Source organism: Chelonoidis abingdonii, chromosome 9, assembly GCF_003597395.2.
Source record: "Chelonoidis abingdonii isolate Lonesome George chromosome 9, CheloAbing_2.0, whole genome shotgun sequence".
In the NCBI taxonomy this organism is placed as follows: domain Eukaryota; kingdom Metazoa; phylum Chordata; order Testudines; family Testudinidae; genus Chelonoidis; species Chelonoidis abingdonii.
This window is the reverse complement of record NC_133777.1, coordinates 60,778,191-60,794,523: the sequence shown is the minus strand read 5'-3', so window position 1 is coordinate 60,794,523 and position 16,333 is coordinate 60,778,191. Positions and strand designations below refer to the sequence as shown.

Genomic DNA, 16,333 nt, shown 5'->3' with positions numbered 1-16,333 from the left:
ACACTAGACAATTTAATGTAACTTCCTCACAATAAAAACTCCTACTTCCTCGTTGAGTTACCCATTGTATGAGGAGAACTGTGTACCTGGGGTATGCCAATTTTTACAACAGTGCGGTAAAGTGAAATGGATGAGTTGCTTTCCTGGCACAGATAGGTTGAAATAATATGAGTGTGTCCATTTTCAGCTTCTATTGGAGATCAATGATAAATCTGTTTGACAGCTGAGCCACTCAGTTGCTTACATACATGATTTAAAAAAAAAAACAAAACAAAAAACCTGTCACATGCTCATTTATTTATTTATTAAAACAAAGAAGTCTCACCCTTGTAATTTGGGACATGCTTCGTACAACGTTTCTCTCTCCTCAGGGAAAATGACTGAGTTGTGCCAGAACTCTCAAAGAATATTTCCAGTTAACATCAATTTGCCGGATGTCACAGACAAGTTTAATGAACAAAATGATGAATGTCTGTCAATGGCTTCATAAACTCAATGAATTCTATTTACAAAGAGGATACATAATGCACAGCTCTGCCTGAGGCATATGTTACAGTTATTAAGGATTTACCAGAGGCCACAATGCAGAGAGTAAAATGGTAATTTAACATTTACACTAGTTAAGTAACTAAAAGCCAATAAATTACCTGAACACTTATCAATATACTGAAGCCTACAAAAGCACAAGTGAATCAAAAAAGTCCTTTAAAACTCTTTTTCATGTTTAAAAAGAAGCTTCACATTTGATTAAAAGTGTAAACTACTCTCTTTTCAAATAACATGATAAATACTTTAAAATATAAAAAGAAAAGCGAGAAATCCCACAAAACAACACTTGGTAATATCTGGTATTCTTTAAGATATACATAAAAGAACAAAGTGCCCTTCTCTTTAATTGTAGTCAATATCTGCTGTAAAAATGATCATCTTACCATGACAAACAAAAATCTGGGCCTCTGACCCATCTTTGAGAAATCTCACCAAAACAGCAGAATCTCAGCCTTAAAACAGATCTAACTGCCATTGAATGAGTATAGGTTGTACTGGAACTTACTAGTAAGAGCAAAACCTTCAGCAAAATCTTTAAAATCCCCAAAGGTTAACAGCAGTCTAAAAACTAAACAGGTAGTTTTCTCTAACATTTCCAGGGTTAATTCAATAGATGGAAACATTCAAACCTTATCCTAGAACTTGTTTCTAAGGAATATGAAGAGTGGCCCTATAAATGTAACATAGTATTCATTTAGGGGCTATTACACAGAATGAAGACAATGGCAACACTTGCATAGACATGGGATCCAGTCTTTTCAGAAGCCTACTAAGTTCCAACATTAGAACAGAGCTTAAGGCCCCAATTCAGGAAAGTAGCCCTATTCAGAGAAACACTCAAGCATGTGCTTAACTTTAAGCTTGAGTTTAAATTCCACTGAAGTTAATGGAACTTTAAAACATGTTTACATGTTTTCCTGAATAGGAATGGATTTAAGCACATGCTCAAGTTTTTCCTTGAATTGGACCTAAGCAAGAGACCAATGCTGGGAAAGTTTCAAGGGGTAAAAAAGTGTTTGTTAGCTCATCAACCTTCAAAGTAGCATTGCCAGGTGAAAAATCATATATATTAAAAAAAACAAGTGTCCTTTCCTATGTTATGACATCAGTGTAGATTATTAAAGCTGAAACTAGCTTTTACAAAATTAAAGTAAATGTTCACTGTTTTTCACTTTCTGCACATCTCTCAGTTTAGGAAATGTAAACAATATCACTGTAGTTTACAATTAGTTACTGCTTAATTTTACTGCAAGGTTCTCACACACTAGTACTAGACAAGAGGATATTTCTTAAATAAAATGTATGCATGAATTTAAAACAACATGAAATTTTCTATTAGTTTTAGGTTTTGTAAATGCTTAGTTTTTACTAAGTCTAAATATGGGGGGAAATTTGACCTCAAAGTGTCTCCTGACCCTCCCCTCTACCACAGCTGTGCAAATAAACCTGCAGAAAAAGAGCACCTCCTCCCAGTCATTAGAAAATGCTGTTTCTTAAATTGCTGGAACACACATTGGGAGAAACGAGGCAAAACACAAGCAGGTTTGAAAAAAAATAAAAAAGAAAGTACAAACTATGTAGAATATTTAAAAAACCTGACTGCCTGTAGCAGGATTGATGTGCATCAGACATGACAATTAGGAAATGGCAGGAAAATAAAGGAGCAGAGCAAAAGAGGGAGAGGAGACTTTAAAAAAACATAACTGATGAGGAAAAGAAAAGAGAACAGAGATAGAAGGATGTTAAACAACTGAGGTGGGAACACAGATCAGAAGGAAATTTAGAACACTGGACTCCCTGCTTTTAGTTATTTTAATGCACATAGGAAATGAGTGACAGAAACCACTATTTTACAGAAGAGCAGATAGTACCCCCTCTCTAATAGGCTGATGGAGAGTCCCCATATAGGCAATGCTGGAGAACACAGGCTGACCACTAACACCTCATACTTGCTCAATACTGCCTCAAGGCTTAGGGAGATGTAAGAAATAAAGGCAAGTTGTTTTTCTCTTCCCAGTTCTTCAGGTACTCACATGGTCAAAGGTGAACCTGGAATCAAAATCTAAACTCTCTTTGCCCGAAGAGCAAAATCTTTGGCAGATCTGAATAGTGAAGTCACACAAGGCTGTAAACGAGCTGCAGCTCTCTCTTCAGTTATGTGTCTACTAAAAAGCACCCTGGTTTGTTGAACTGAAAAGGCTAGAAGCCAGGTTCTTAGTAAAATAGTTAACAGAAAATTACTAATTTCTCTCTTCTGATAATTCTATCCATTTGGCAATGAAATTAACAAAAATGTGTTATTCTTGCACAGGAAAAGTTCTGACACACAGAATTACTTTTCCTGAAATGAAAACCAATGTAATTAATCAATGTGCAAAGGAATCTAATCTGAAGACACTGAAAATCAATTGGGAGTTATAAAGCTGCTTCTATCCATGTAATCCCTTTCAGCTTTCACATTCCCCCATCAGAGTGTATAAAGATACATATCACAGTCTCCTATGAATTAGTTTAACTGCCCTCTAGCTATATATTAAAAGGACACCAGATGACATGTTCAATGCTTGTAATAACTTTGGTGTATTCCTTCCCTCTGGCCAATCAGACTGATTATTTCTTTCAAAACTGTCTTTCATAGGGTGAAAAAACCACACTCGCACACTTTGAAAATGACACTACATTCCTCAGACTAACAAGTATCTTCTCAACACAAAGTCTTACTGTCATTAATATCAAAATCACAATTCTAGTACTAGTGCAGTGGTCCCCAAACTTTTTTCATCATGCCCACCCTCTCCCGTAATGGAATCTGTCCACGCCGCCCCACACCCCAGTGTGGGGACCACTGACTTAGTGCAATGAAGTGAGTATATTGGACTCAAATGTGATTTAAACTGTATTGAACTGGTTAACATTCTCTGCTTTTGCACCATTATGCCAATTAGTACAAATTGTGATTAGAGTTAAGCACCTCAATCTATTCTGAGCACACTTTGTTCAGGATTTTTAAATGTAGATAAAATATCTGAACAGCAGTGTCAGATTTAAGCTAAGATTCAGAAAAGCATCCCTATTTGGGACAGCAGTTAAGCATAGGATTTAAAAGTTTATTCTTTTATTTATTTTTAAGACACTTCCTCAACAGAAACGGACTTAATCATGTGCTTCAGGGATTTCCTGAATTATAGTCTTGGTGCAGAGGTTCTTGACCTCAAAAAGAGTCAGAGAAATGATAATGGCCTTTCTATGGTCATATCCACACTGAGATCAGAACCATGCTACAACCAGGCTTGAATTCAGCGTTCTAGCCTAGTTTCAATGCCCAATATGGACAGGGAGTTCCACACCCCTCCCCCACCCCCGGTGGTAAGCAGCCACATCACAGCAAAGACACCTTCCCTGCTAGTGTAGTCACTACACTAGTGCATCCTTTTCACCAGATTTCACCACCACCAAAATCCTGCTCCACATTGCTCAGAGAAATTACACCAGAACCCTACTAGGGACAATCATATTTAAACATAGCTATAGCTAACATGGTCTTGACCCCACTGTGAACAAGGAATGTGCTTAGCAATCGACTATCATAACAATTAAAGCATAACTGCAAAGTTCTACAGTTTTGTTTTTTGAAGAAAAGGTTTTTCTAGGGAATATTTTTGGTCAGTATATCTATAGAAAAGGCTTCCTAATTTTTATTGGCTGAGGTGAGAGACGGCTGCATAAGAAAATTATATCTTTTCTCACTGAAATATATCATAAAGAAAGTCATTCACATGCAGCAAGCCTTCAAGGGATTGTCAAACTGCATGTTTGTGGTTTACAGATTATTACTGTCAGTATTTTAGAACAGATTAAATGTAATGTTCAGCATTCACTACAAGATCTAGTCTCTCCTTTTAGAATATACTCACTTGCCCCATCTCTCCACATACCCTTCTGCCACCTTGACATCTAATAATCAAGAGGGCCTTTAGTACCACATCATCCACATGCCACTGCTCATGTTAGCACAAGGTGGAAAGATGCATGTAACTGCTAACATGCTAACTCCCTGATGGTTCTACTATCTATAAAAAGGCATTCTCCGTCGTAAAGACTCAGACCTGTATTATCCTTCAACCTCTCCATCTCAGCTGCCACTCACCCACCAAAGTTACAGGTGGATTACTATTTGTATGTGTGTTAAAAATATAGGGAAAGACGTATTGTATGTGTGTTAAAAATATAGGGAAACTTTCCTCTTTACTACATAACTAGAATATAGAGAATCCAAAGAATCTGTAGTGTCCTGAACCATGCCAGTTTAAAACAAAATGTGCTACTGTGGATTGAACGGGGGGGGGGGGAAATGCATATATGAAAACTCAACACAAAAAAATATCTATTTAAGTAATAAATAGATCAGAGATTTAAACTTTATTCCACATGCACCCTGGAGCATACAGCCAAATTTGAAGATGGTAGCATGGAGGAAGCGGCACATTTGAAAAAACAGACCTTAGATGCTTAGCACAGTGGTCACCAACCCATAGATCGTGATCGACTGGTTGATCCAGGAGCCTCTGCCAGTTGATCACAATCTCCAGCTGCTAAAAGTACAGTGGCACAGCAAAGCTAAGGCAGACTCCCTGCCCCAGCCCAATGATGCTCCCGGAAGCAGCCAGCACGCTCCCGCGGCCCCAGGAGTGGGGGTACAGGGGTGTCCATGTGCTAATCCTGCCTGCAAGCACTGCCCCCGCAGCTTCCATTGGCCGGGAATGGGGAACTATGGCCAATGCGAGCTGCAGAGGCAGTGCTTGCAAGCAGGAGCAGCATCCAGAGCCACATGCTCCCCCCAGGAACCACAGGGGCATGTTGGCCACTTCTGGGAGCGGTGTGGGGCTGGGGCAGGCAGGGAGGGAGCCTGCCTTAGCCCCTCTGTGCCACTGATCGGCAGGATCGGTGGCCCATACCCTCTCCTGCACCCTGAACCCCTTCCTGCACTCCAAGCTCCTGCCCCAGCTGAGCCCCCTCCTGCATCTCAACTTCCTGCCCTATGCTCAGCCCAGAGCCCCCTTCCACACTCCAAACCCCCTCCCATATTCTAACCCCCTGCCCCAGCCTCGTGAGAGTGAGTGAGGGTGGGAGTGAGCAAGTGACAGAGGGGGGAAGAATGGAGTGAGCATCGGGACCTTGGGGAAAGAGCAAGGTAGTTCCTGGGTTACACAAATTCAAAAAGTGATCTTGTGCGTAAAAAGATTGGAGGCCACGGGTCTAGCAAAATATGCTGCATGTTCCTACCAGTTTAGGTTCCGAACCTGCAATCTGACCTGCATAGACGGACTCTCAAAGAGTGGTTTTGCCTTTTCCACTTTTTATGGAACGTTCTAAACTTCCAGTGCCACATCTCTCCAACTCACTCCACCAAAAAAGATCAAAATCACTGTGACTCTGCAGTTGTTAACTGTTTCCAAAATGAATGAATGATTTCTAAAAGGTATGTTGTTTCATACTATTTTATGTTCTACCAAATACGACTGCAGAACCGATGTACTGGGGATAGGAGGAGGACTACTTGGTGGGAGTTTTTAAATGTTGTGCAGGACAAGAATGTTTTTCACTGTTGACCTAAAAAGGCTAAAAGTTACCTTGGAATTATTTCCCATTAACACTAAGATTTCAGATTCTAACATTTTTTCGGTTGCTATAACGAGAATGGTCTAAATAATCTTAATAAGTACAAGGCAGATCTTATGTGCATTCAAAAAAAAAAAAAATCACATCTGATTCTTCCATGTTACAATTGCACCAATGTGTCAAAAATACCTTCCCAGCAGGCCCAACAAAGTCAGGCAGTTGAGGAATAAGCATTTTAAAATAGGACCCTGCACAATGATAGTATTATCCAGATGTCACTTCATTTATCTTCCCTTTGCAAATGTTCATGTCGTAAAAAAACACAGAGGGTAATGGGTAAACCTTCCCGAAGAAGAAAAGAGAGGAGGGAAAAAAACAACACTTTTTATTTTAAATTTGCCCCCACTAGATAAGATATTAAGACTGTTGAGAGCTAAGAGACAATACATATAAAAGCTATTTAAGCAGTAAAGGAAATACTTCATATGACTGCTGAGCCTTCACTAGAAATGTTTGCTTTCTCCTCTCTAACATGAAACAAAGCACCTCCCTGCCCCTTGAGATCCTCTGATTAGATTTAAGAATGACAATAAATTAGCAAGGGTTGGAATGATGAAGCTAATCATTTTAATCAAGTATTGTCCCCCTGTTGTGCTGCAGTTTCAATTCCATCTCTTTCATGTATCAGCTGTTTATCTTTTGTAAAAAACACGTTATGTACAATTACGTGAGACTATTATGAATGCAATGAGTAATGCAAAACAAGAAGTTGTTCCAGTTTGAGTTCAGGTTATTAGGTCTATCCAGAGACTCCAAATATCAGCTGGTTTTTAAGCAGTCAGACATAATACCGTTTTTCCCCTCCCCTAACTTTGTTGTAGAGACGATCAGATTTAATAATTGAGATATGCTGCTCCTTAAGAGCTTCCTAAAGGCTGACTCTGGTAACTAATGCTGACTATACAACCCACACTTGCTCAACAAAATGCTAAGAGTTGACATTGTTGATTACTTTTTCACTTAGGTGGCAATTACCAGTTATAAAGACTGGAAGTAATCAATCCCAATTTAACAGCTGGACCTATTGAAGGAACAACAAAAACAATACAAAACTGAAACAAAAGATTAATCTCCAAAATTCTAGAGATAAGATGTAGTAGATGAAGGCATTCCATATATACTTTTAAAAAAGGAAATTCCCAACAAGAGAAATCACCATGTTTCTGTATTGAAATACTTAATAATTTAAGCTCTTTCCTGAAGATTCTCTTTTGTCATTGTTTTAAATTGTTCTGCACTCCATCAATAGGCCCAGCTGTTAAATTGTGAAGACGGGACAACAAGTATCTAGGCAAACAACTGCTCAGAGACCTTTTTCTTTAGAATAATCAGAGCTGGCTGACAAAGGGAGCCATGCTGAATGCCCTTTCAACAATTCCTATAAGAAGCAAAGGGGGGGAATTGTAAGTAGAGCACCATCCCTTGCTTCAGTGCATTGCTTTGCAATAATAAAAGTCTTCCAGTTTAGAGCAATGGTCACACATGGAACTTATGCAAGTGACAGAATCCCTCTAGTCATAGCTCTGAGCAACTGCACAAGAAAAAAAAAGTGTGGTACTGGGCTACATTTCTCAGGTACATGAAGATTTTATTAGCTTCTAGGCAAGCTGCCAACAAAAGTGAGTGCTTCTTTAAAAAGGAGCTTGTAAAACTATTTACTACTTTTATCACCTTAAATGTATAATACATAATAACATAGCCTTGAATTTACTAGCTGTAAAGGAGAGCAAGGACAGCCAGAAATGCCAAACTGAGGCATTTTAACCAAAATTAAAATTCAAGTGTTGTGAAAACGCATCAAAATCATATTTCTCCAACAGGGGTATACTACTGCATTAGCCAGGAAATGAACCCAGGTCAACTGCTTGGAAGACAGTTATGCACACAACTATACAACCCATGCTTCTCCAATGGGAATGCGGAAGAAAAAGACACTGTAAGAGTGCATCCACAATAGGCAATGCCTTGCCTGTTTTTGGCAAGGACACTGATAAAAATACCACCATTCAGTTCATACTAGAACATACGTGGTTGGTAAGAGCAGTGAGGCTAAATCATTGCTGAAAAAAGGAGAAGAAGTTTCCTAGTGCACAAGGCTAATTAGTGCTGATCTGATGTCTCAACTTGAAAGAATGGGTGTACCATTTCTTTAAAATGGTTGCAGGGGGGAAAAAAAGCTTCTGAAAAGTGGCTGGAGAAGGTTCCAGAATGAAGCTCTACAGTGAAGCCGGGTGGGAGAGTCAGAGACAGTATAGCTTTAGGAATAATACTGTTCTCATTCATCTAACACTGATCAAGGAACTTTTATTAGGAACAAACTCCTTTGTAATTATTTACCATTGTCACATGACCAAATTAACTACTAGGAAGCAAAACACTGGGACAACTCTACTTCCTCCTCCATCCACAAATATCAAAATCAGACCGTCTCAAGGGCTGACCACCCACTTTTGTTTCTAGTGAAATGTATTCTCCTAGCAATGCATGCCGAGAAAACCTATTAACCAATATGTCTGCAACAGTGGAATTAAAAAGAAAACAACATTCAGCCAAACCATCTGTAATCCTAAATATGTTTCAGGATTAGTACCTTCATACTACTCTTATTACAGGACTGTTCTGTCCTAGAGTCCTGCCATCTGCAGTTATAACAACCTCAGTTGAAAACTGTCTCTTTTCTTCTATACTTCTACCTCATTATATGTTTCTCCTTGTGATTTGTTACTAGTATTTGTATGATATTAATAAATTCTGCAAACATTTTGAAGGTAAAGTGATATACAAAATGAAATTACATTGGATTGGATTGCCATAAATGCCTTTAAAAAAGTATTTTCTAAATCCACATAAAAACAAAATTTATACAATATGGGAAATGTTTTCAGTGTGGATACACATTCACCAACATTCAGCTCACTGCTCTTAAGTAGTCAAAATATTTAAAAACCGAAAGCAAAACGTTGCATTAAAAACACTGGCAAACAGCATTACCTAATCCCATTGTAATGTGACTAGAAGTAAATAAGAGGTTACAGCCACCTCACTGTTTGTAGCAGGCAATCAAAATTTTAAACTTCTGTCACTGATGCAAAGTTTAACCTGATAAGTTCAAAAGAAAATGCATCACATGAGCTGCAAGTAAACATGAGATCACTGTTGTGCTCACAGGAATTAAATCATAATGTTAAGACATGTTTAATATTCAGTCAACCTACTGCTTGTATAACCTTTCATTCTCATGTAACATAGAAACAAACATATTAACTGTGGAAAAATTGTGTTCGTTTCCCTTTGATTTAAAATCAGGCGTCTAAGATCAATTCAGCAAAGACTACAAGCTGAGAAAAAGGGGTTATCTCAGAATGTTCCAGGCAGCTGTATATGCCCCCTCCATCCATCTTAAGACTTCAATTTCCACCTTTTGTGGAAAGGAAATAAACAATTAGCATCCTGTCCAATCACTACTTAACAGCCAGCTTTACTGACTTCAGAACACAATCCTTCTCCTCCACTTTTTCCTAATGCTATGTTATCTCAGCCTAACTTTGTTGCCACAGATGTATTTTTAGACAGATCATACAATTCTGTACTGTGAAATTTTATTCCCATTTTAATGTTGCAAGTATATACAGTCTAGGTTTGTGTTATTTTTGACTGGTTCTCGCTGTACCAAAAAAGCTTTGAGAAGTTATCCATATAATACTGCTTTCATATTTTGGCAAGTGGGAATCCTGCTAGAAATAGCACCGATGGGCTGAACTTTGAATAAACTATTTAAATCTTCAGGTAGTAGCATTTTATCCACACATAGTGCCTCACAAAGAGTTGTGCTGCAGAAGGAACCTCCTCCTCCCCTTCCCCCACACTTCAATTACCCTAAACTGGAAATAGCTACAAACATCAACCAAAAATAATATTTATTTTTACCTAACTGATACCTTAACTCAGGAGTATCCTAAAAAAAAGAGAGTAGGGGGATCTTATGGAAAAAAAACTAAATTAGTCAAATTCTTTTGTGCATGGATGAACAACAGGAAAGCAAAGCCTGGGGGCCTCTAGGGAGGAACCTTGTCCCTGCAGACCTGCTCTGATGTGCTCATGAGATAAGGCTCCACAGTGACATTTAAGGAAAGGCCTGCTCACATTTGAATTTCTGCATTCCTCAAGAACAATTCATGGCAATCACTAACTTTGCAGAGGAGCTACATGAAAGCTTTGGCCAATGAATGAGGGTCATCTGCTCTTTATCACAAGGGTAAACCTCATCCTGGCCAGTTTCTAACCTTTTAACCCTGTGAATTCTTAATTTGCACATGAATAATGGAATTCTTGCCTAGAGTGCAACCTTCAGCTTCCAGTTCCTAACTTTAGAAACCAAGACCTTATCTCCTTGTGTGTTCAGATCTTAAACTCTTGGACAGATTAAAGTTTTAGGTTTCCAAATGCAACACAAAGCATTACACTTCTGAAGCAAAAGATAAGCTTGCTGGTGAAAGCTATGACCATGCAAAGTAAAAGAACATCCTTGCACCCTGCTGCTACCAGTAGCTAAGATAGCATTTTCTTTTTTTTCCTCCAAAGAAAGAATGCCCATTTAATGCCTATTCTCCACCTGTTTAATATGTATAGTTCCCTTTTTACCCTGAACACAAGATAAAGTCATTTGCTTTTACAGCAACTGACAACTGCTCTGAAATACAATGATTTGAAAAACTACACCCCCCCGCCACAAAACTTTATTTTCATACGTTCAAAATGCTGGCAATTTATTAAGATCATGTTAGTAGATAGAATCCTTATGAAAAGGAGGCTTTAAACTAGTTTTGCATCCATATTATATAGGTTTCAAAATATATCAGTTATCACTTTATTTCATGGGCTAATAACAGACTGACATTTCAACTGTTAAGACTGCACTATGACTATAAGGAACACATTTCAACACAAGATTACATCATGTTTAGCTATTATTTAAAATAATCATCTATATGCAACTAACACCTATTACAATCACTGTACCAAGTTGTCTTTTAAAATAATGTTCATCTAAGAAATCCAGTATCTCTTCCAGTTTTGTCAATGAATAGGAAAGTTTTAAACACACTAGACAAAACACTTTTTTTCCAAGGGAAGAATCTTACTTTTTTTTAGTAAAAAGAAAAGAGGAAAGCACAACCAATAAAACAAGAATGCCATTCCACAACTCAAATCAGTTAGTCACAACTTTTCACTTGTTAAAGTCTTGAATAAAGATTTATCACAAACAAAATTACCTTTCTGAAGAAGTAATGTTTCATCTGGATTTAATACTACTATTTCTTACAAAAGTTCAATACTCTCTTAATACAGACTCCAACAAGAAACTCCAGAAGTCTTATACTAATATCTTTCAGGGTGCATGATACCACACTACTCTTCTTGCAGTGCCCTGTATTAAACAATGCCCTGGATATTCTGTGAGTCTACAGTTCTAGATACAGGATCCACCACCGCTTGATGAATCTAAGCTTTTTTAAAACTAGGTCTTACTCCCTCTGGTTGTTAAGAAAACAAAACAAACTTCCAGATGTGAACCAGTGCAACACTGTCTTCCAAAGTCTGCCAAACCCTCTCAAGATGATGCCTTCCCTAGTGTCAAAATACCCCCCACACCCAAAAAATCATCACTTCAATACCTAAAGGCCTGATTAAACTAACACAAACCTTCACTTCTCCTCCTAACATCTTCTAAAAAACAATTAAATCAAATCCTACAGCACTGTGAAATTGTGGGTGTATAAATAAATTGAACACTTAATATTCTGAAAAAAGTATTAAAATTAATAACATTAATCTAGAAGTACTGCACTGATTGAATTAATTAGTTTCAAATTAGGTAGCACTGTGTGGTTCTGAATTTATTTGAAACTGCCACAGATATTTCAGTAATACAGAAGTCATGGTGGAAATGAGCAGAGGAAGACCTGCTGGAGAAATTAAGACTATCTTCACAGAGAAAACCAGAGGTTTTACTATAACCATACAAGTTTATATGTACTTTCTGCTATGCTGTTTGAAAGTACATATAACTTGTATAATTATTTTTTATTATATATATATTATGTGCAAGCAACCAGATAACTTAGTGGCAGACCTCTTTATTGTCATGCAGAAGACCCGAGTTCAGTTCCTAGTCTCTGTTTCTTGTTCCCCAAACCAGCAAGCAGAGGAATACTGCAAAGACACTCAGGGACTCGGGCAGATTTTTAAGGATATCTAGGAATCTAAAGAGGCAGATAGATGCCTAGTCTAACTACATTCAATAATCTGGCCCTCAGACCCTAGTAGCAGTTCCTAGAGGCACTCAACAGTGATCTCTGGGTCAGTTAAAGAGTAGCATCAACCAATTCTAGAAGGAACCCAGTCCAGTTCTCCCTGGCTACAAGAGCGTGTCTGAGTGTGGCCTCACCTGAATAGTTCAACCCTCAGGGCTCCTCAGACCCTAGAAAACTACCTTACACGCATTATGGTTCTCCTCCAGCTTGTGATCTCTTCAAAACTGGTCAACAACTGAAAGCCTGTCTTACATTTTTTTTTAAATCATTTCACTTACTTGTAGCCAACACTTCTAACGTTACAACTGTAGTGTTTGTAAAACAATTCTTAAAAACTGTTTGAAACAGAAAATGGTAACTTTATATCACCAGTGTATTTTACAGAATGTCAACACTCCTCAAGAGATATCAAGCCAAAACAGAGCATCAAAGGGAATGCCACAAATAGTGGGTCAAATTAACTCTTGACTTCAGTGGAGTTACAGGGAAGGATCTGGCCCATAATCTCACACACATTATAAAAAACAAAGATGTTAACAGAAATTAAATCCATTTGTTTTATTTTTGGTAATATCTGTTTACTCTCTCTTGTACATAGAACAATATAGGGTTTTGCTGTCTTAAGGGTAGCGAAGCCACAAATATGGAAACAGGTTAATAAATTGGTAACTACATGTATCTGTGATAAACAAGAGATTCAAGTGCTAGAACTTACTTGCTAGTATAAGGTGACCTTTTTGACTGAGAATGGCCCCATATTTGTTCAGTGCTAAACACTGGTAAAATCCTTCATCAGATGGTTCTCCTCTTTTTCCTTCCACCTCACTGATATATAAGGAGCCATTGGATAATGTGTAGATCCGTTCATTTTCAGAAACTTTTGCTCCATTTTTCAGCCATGTGATCGTAATGGGAACTTCGCCACGTGCCTCGCAATCTAAAAACACTGGGTCCTTCCTTGTGACGGTTATATCCTGTGGCTCTTTTACAAAAAACAGCTCACTAAAGCACCATGCTCCTGAGAGAAAGAAAACCGTTTTTGTCTGTAAGTACAGGTACGCAAGCATCATAAAGCAGTCTTGCAAAGCATCTCACAATTGTACTGTTGTGATAATTATATCTGTGGCCCAGGAGTACCAGGTTCTACTCCCCCAAAACACAGAGATTTTACTTCAGAGGAAGCAAAAGGATCAGGCCCCAAATAACTACACAAATATTTGCTTCCTTGTTTTCAAATGTATGCAATTATGTTAATGAGAATATTCAAACAAACTAATCTTTCCCATCAATCTTTCCTTTCCCTGATTCCCACAAATCTAGGCACTAAGGCCATCATCTGATGCTTTTGCAAACAGTGTAATAAAATAATCCTGATACAGATATGGAGCTCTTGTTGGCAAAGTGTTAGCATCATCTTCAGGGGAATCAGGGAGCACAAGCTGTTTGCTAATTTTACAAGCTCGTCAAAAAGATCTTGAACAGGTTAAGTCATAAAAGTCTAATTTTACAAGAAATCATTAGCAAAATCCTGTCTTTGGAAGTTAGGGAGTTCCTGCCCATGTCTCCAGAAGTGTCTAGAACCTCTGCACCTATTTCAGTGGGAGAAACTTTTATCTCCTGTGACAAATTATGGGGATGGGTTTTGGAGTCTTGTGTTTAGGAGGCAGCAAAATTGCAACTGTGCTGCCAGAGAATCTGACCAATTTGCTTCATTTCTGCAGTTCAGCAGAGGTATTTAGAATACAAACAATGCAGTTTTCCAGAGTTGGTAATTCTTGCCGCTGGTACCCAGCGGAGGAGGAAAGTCAGGAATTAGCAAACCTTTATTTCAACTTGTGTATATGGCCAACTGTTCCAGAAACGCGTGACTAATTGATCGCTTATTGTCTAATGGGGGTGGTTTCATTAACCAACACACATTTCGTTAGAAGAACCGCTTCGCAGAGGAAACCAGGTTTTCCCAGCCTTACCCCGCCCCCAACACACGCCTAAATCGAGATAAAGTTGACAAAGGCGGGGGGCTTTATAAAAAAAAAAAAAAATCTGTTCTCTCTGCTAAGCGACTTGGGGCGGTCACTGAATGGGCAGCTCTTGATTAGGACAGAAACTCCTTGGCAATTGATTTCTCGGGTACTGATCAATAAACGTCCAGGAACCCTCCAATCATGCAATTTGCCCAGGATCCGCACACATCTGAGAGCTCCTGCCTGCTCCTTTTCATAGCAGCTCCCGGGCTATGCAGATTACGCCTGCACCCTCCTCTCCTGTTGTGACTCCAATCACAGGTCCGCCTTTGATCCCTTTCTCATGCTAACAAAGACCTGAGCTGGGAAAGTGAAAGCTAGAGACTGCAATTAAAAAAGAAGGTGCAGGACGGTCTCTAACCAGATGCGGTGAATGAAAATACCCCTGGCCAGCCAGTGCAAGGATTCAATTGGCTGCTTCCCGGCACCGTATCTTCCCGAATTCACTCCCAGCTTTCCCCAAAGACATCTCCCACCGCACGGTTTGGCTGCTGAAAATCATCCCCCTACCCCGCTACAAGTAACTTGCTGCACAGGAGCAAACGGCAGTTCCCAGGATCTTCCCCCTCGGCTCCGTCTCTGTAACTTTCCCAGCAGCCGGCTGGAAGCGGGGCAGAGCCGGACTCCGGCACAGCCACCGATGGAACAATATAAATAAAACCACGTGCGGCTGCAGCCCCAGCCCTCACTCTCCCGGCTGCACAGCGAGCCGGGCCGGAGAAATCCTCCTCCCTCATGGGGGACACCCCCCGGCCCAGGGAGCACTGGACAGTAGTAGCCCCAGCTGCCCATCTCCATCGCTCCCCCTCGCCCTGCACCGGGCTGAAGAGGGGACAATGGAGGGGGGCTGGGGGAGCAGACACCCCCGGCTCCCTGGGAGCGCTGCCCACGCTGATATCAGCCCGCGCTGCGGAAGGTGCATGCAGCAGCACACAGACTCCTCTCCCTCGGGCTCGTGGCGAGCGAGGAGCCCCTGGTGTGCGGGCGGCTCCCTGCCCGGCCGGCGGCCACGGGGGACAATGGACGGGAGCAGGGGAGGCTGGACAGCAGCGGCGCGGCCATTGAGAGCAGCTGCCGGCTGGGGAGAGAGGAGCGGGGTCCCGTCCCCGTTCTCCGCACCAGCGCCCGGCGAGCAGGTTCCCCCAGGGCGGCGCTGGCTCCCTCGCCCGCCCGCCGGGCAAGCGCTGCAAAGTTTGCGGCCGAAGCAGCCCGCCCCCGCCTGGACTCACCTGGGATGGGGAGGATCAGCGCCCAGAGCAGCATCCGATGGGGAACAGGCGCCATTTAGTGGGCTCTCCCTGGCATACTCCCCGGGGCGCCCCGAACGTCTTCGCCTCGCCTCGCTCGGAGCCGGAGCCGTCCCTCCGCCGCGGATTCCCACTCCCGGGGACTCTTTCCCTGTGGCCGAGCCCCGGCGCACGGACACAGTGCAAGAGGCGAGAGAGCCCCTGATCAATGGACAAGGGGAGGAGAAAGGGGATGGACAGAGCCTCCCCGAGCGCGCGGCTGTCCCGGCGCTACTTTCTGCCTCTAGTCTCCATTGGCCTGGGAGAGGGGCGAGGGCAGGGCCGTGGGGAGGAGGGGAAAGAGGAACCCTGAGGGAAGGCGTGATGGGGAGGGACACTGGGGCTGTCTGGCGCTGGACAATGCACCTGGAGCCAGGCTTGCAAGTTGTCCTGGCGGCTGCGGTCGGAGTTAGTGGCTCGCGTGCCTGCTGCTGCAGTCAGCGGCCAGCCGAGGAAACCCGCGCAGACTCCTCTCCTGCCA

At 41.0% G+C, this 16,333-nt stretch overlaps 1 protein-coding gene across 1 annotated transcript in view; it reads right to left on the bottom strand.

Moving 5' to 3' along the window:
* The window catches only part of PRTG (protogenin), a 118,668-nt gene extending 102,818 nt beyond the window's left edge, over window positions 1-15,850 (bottom strand). The window contains exons 1-2 of the mRNA XM_032791950.2: window positions 15,796-15,850; window positions 13,258-13,560 (exon numbers count right to left, since the gene is read on the bottom strand). Coding sequence (XP_032647841.1) covers window positions 13,258-13,560; window positions 15,796-15,850 — 358 coding nt within the window. The remainder of the gene's footprint in view (window positions 1-13,257; window positions 13,561-15,795) is intronic.
* Between the last annotated feature and the right edge of the window lie 483 nt (window positions 15,851-16,333).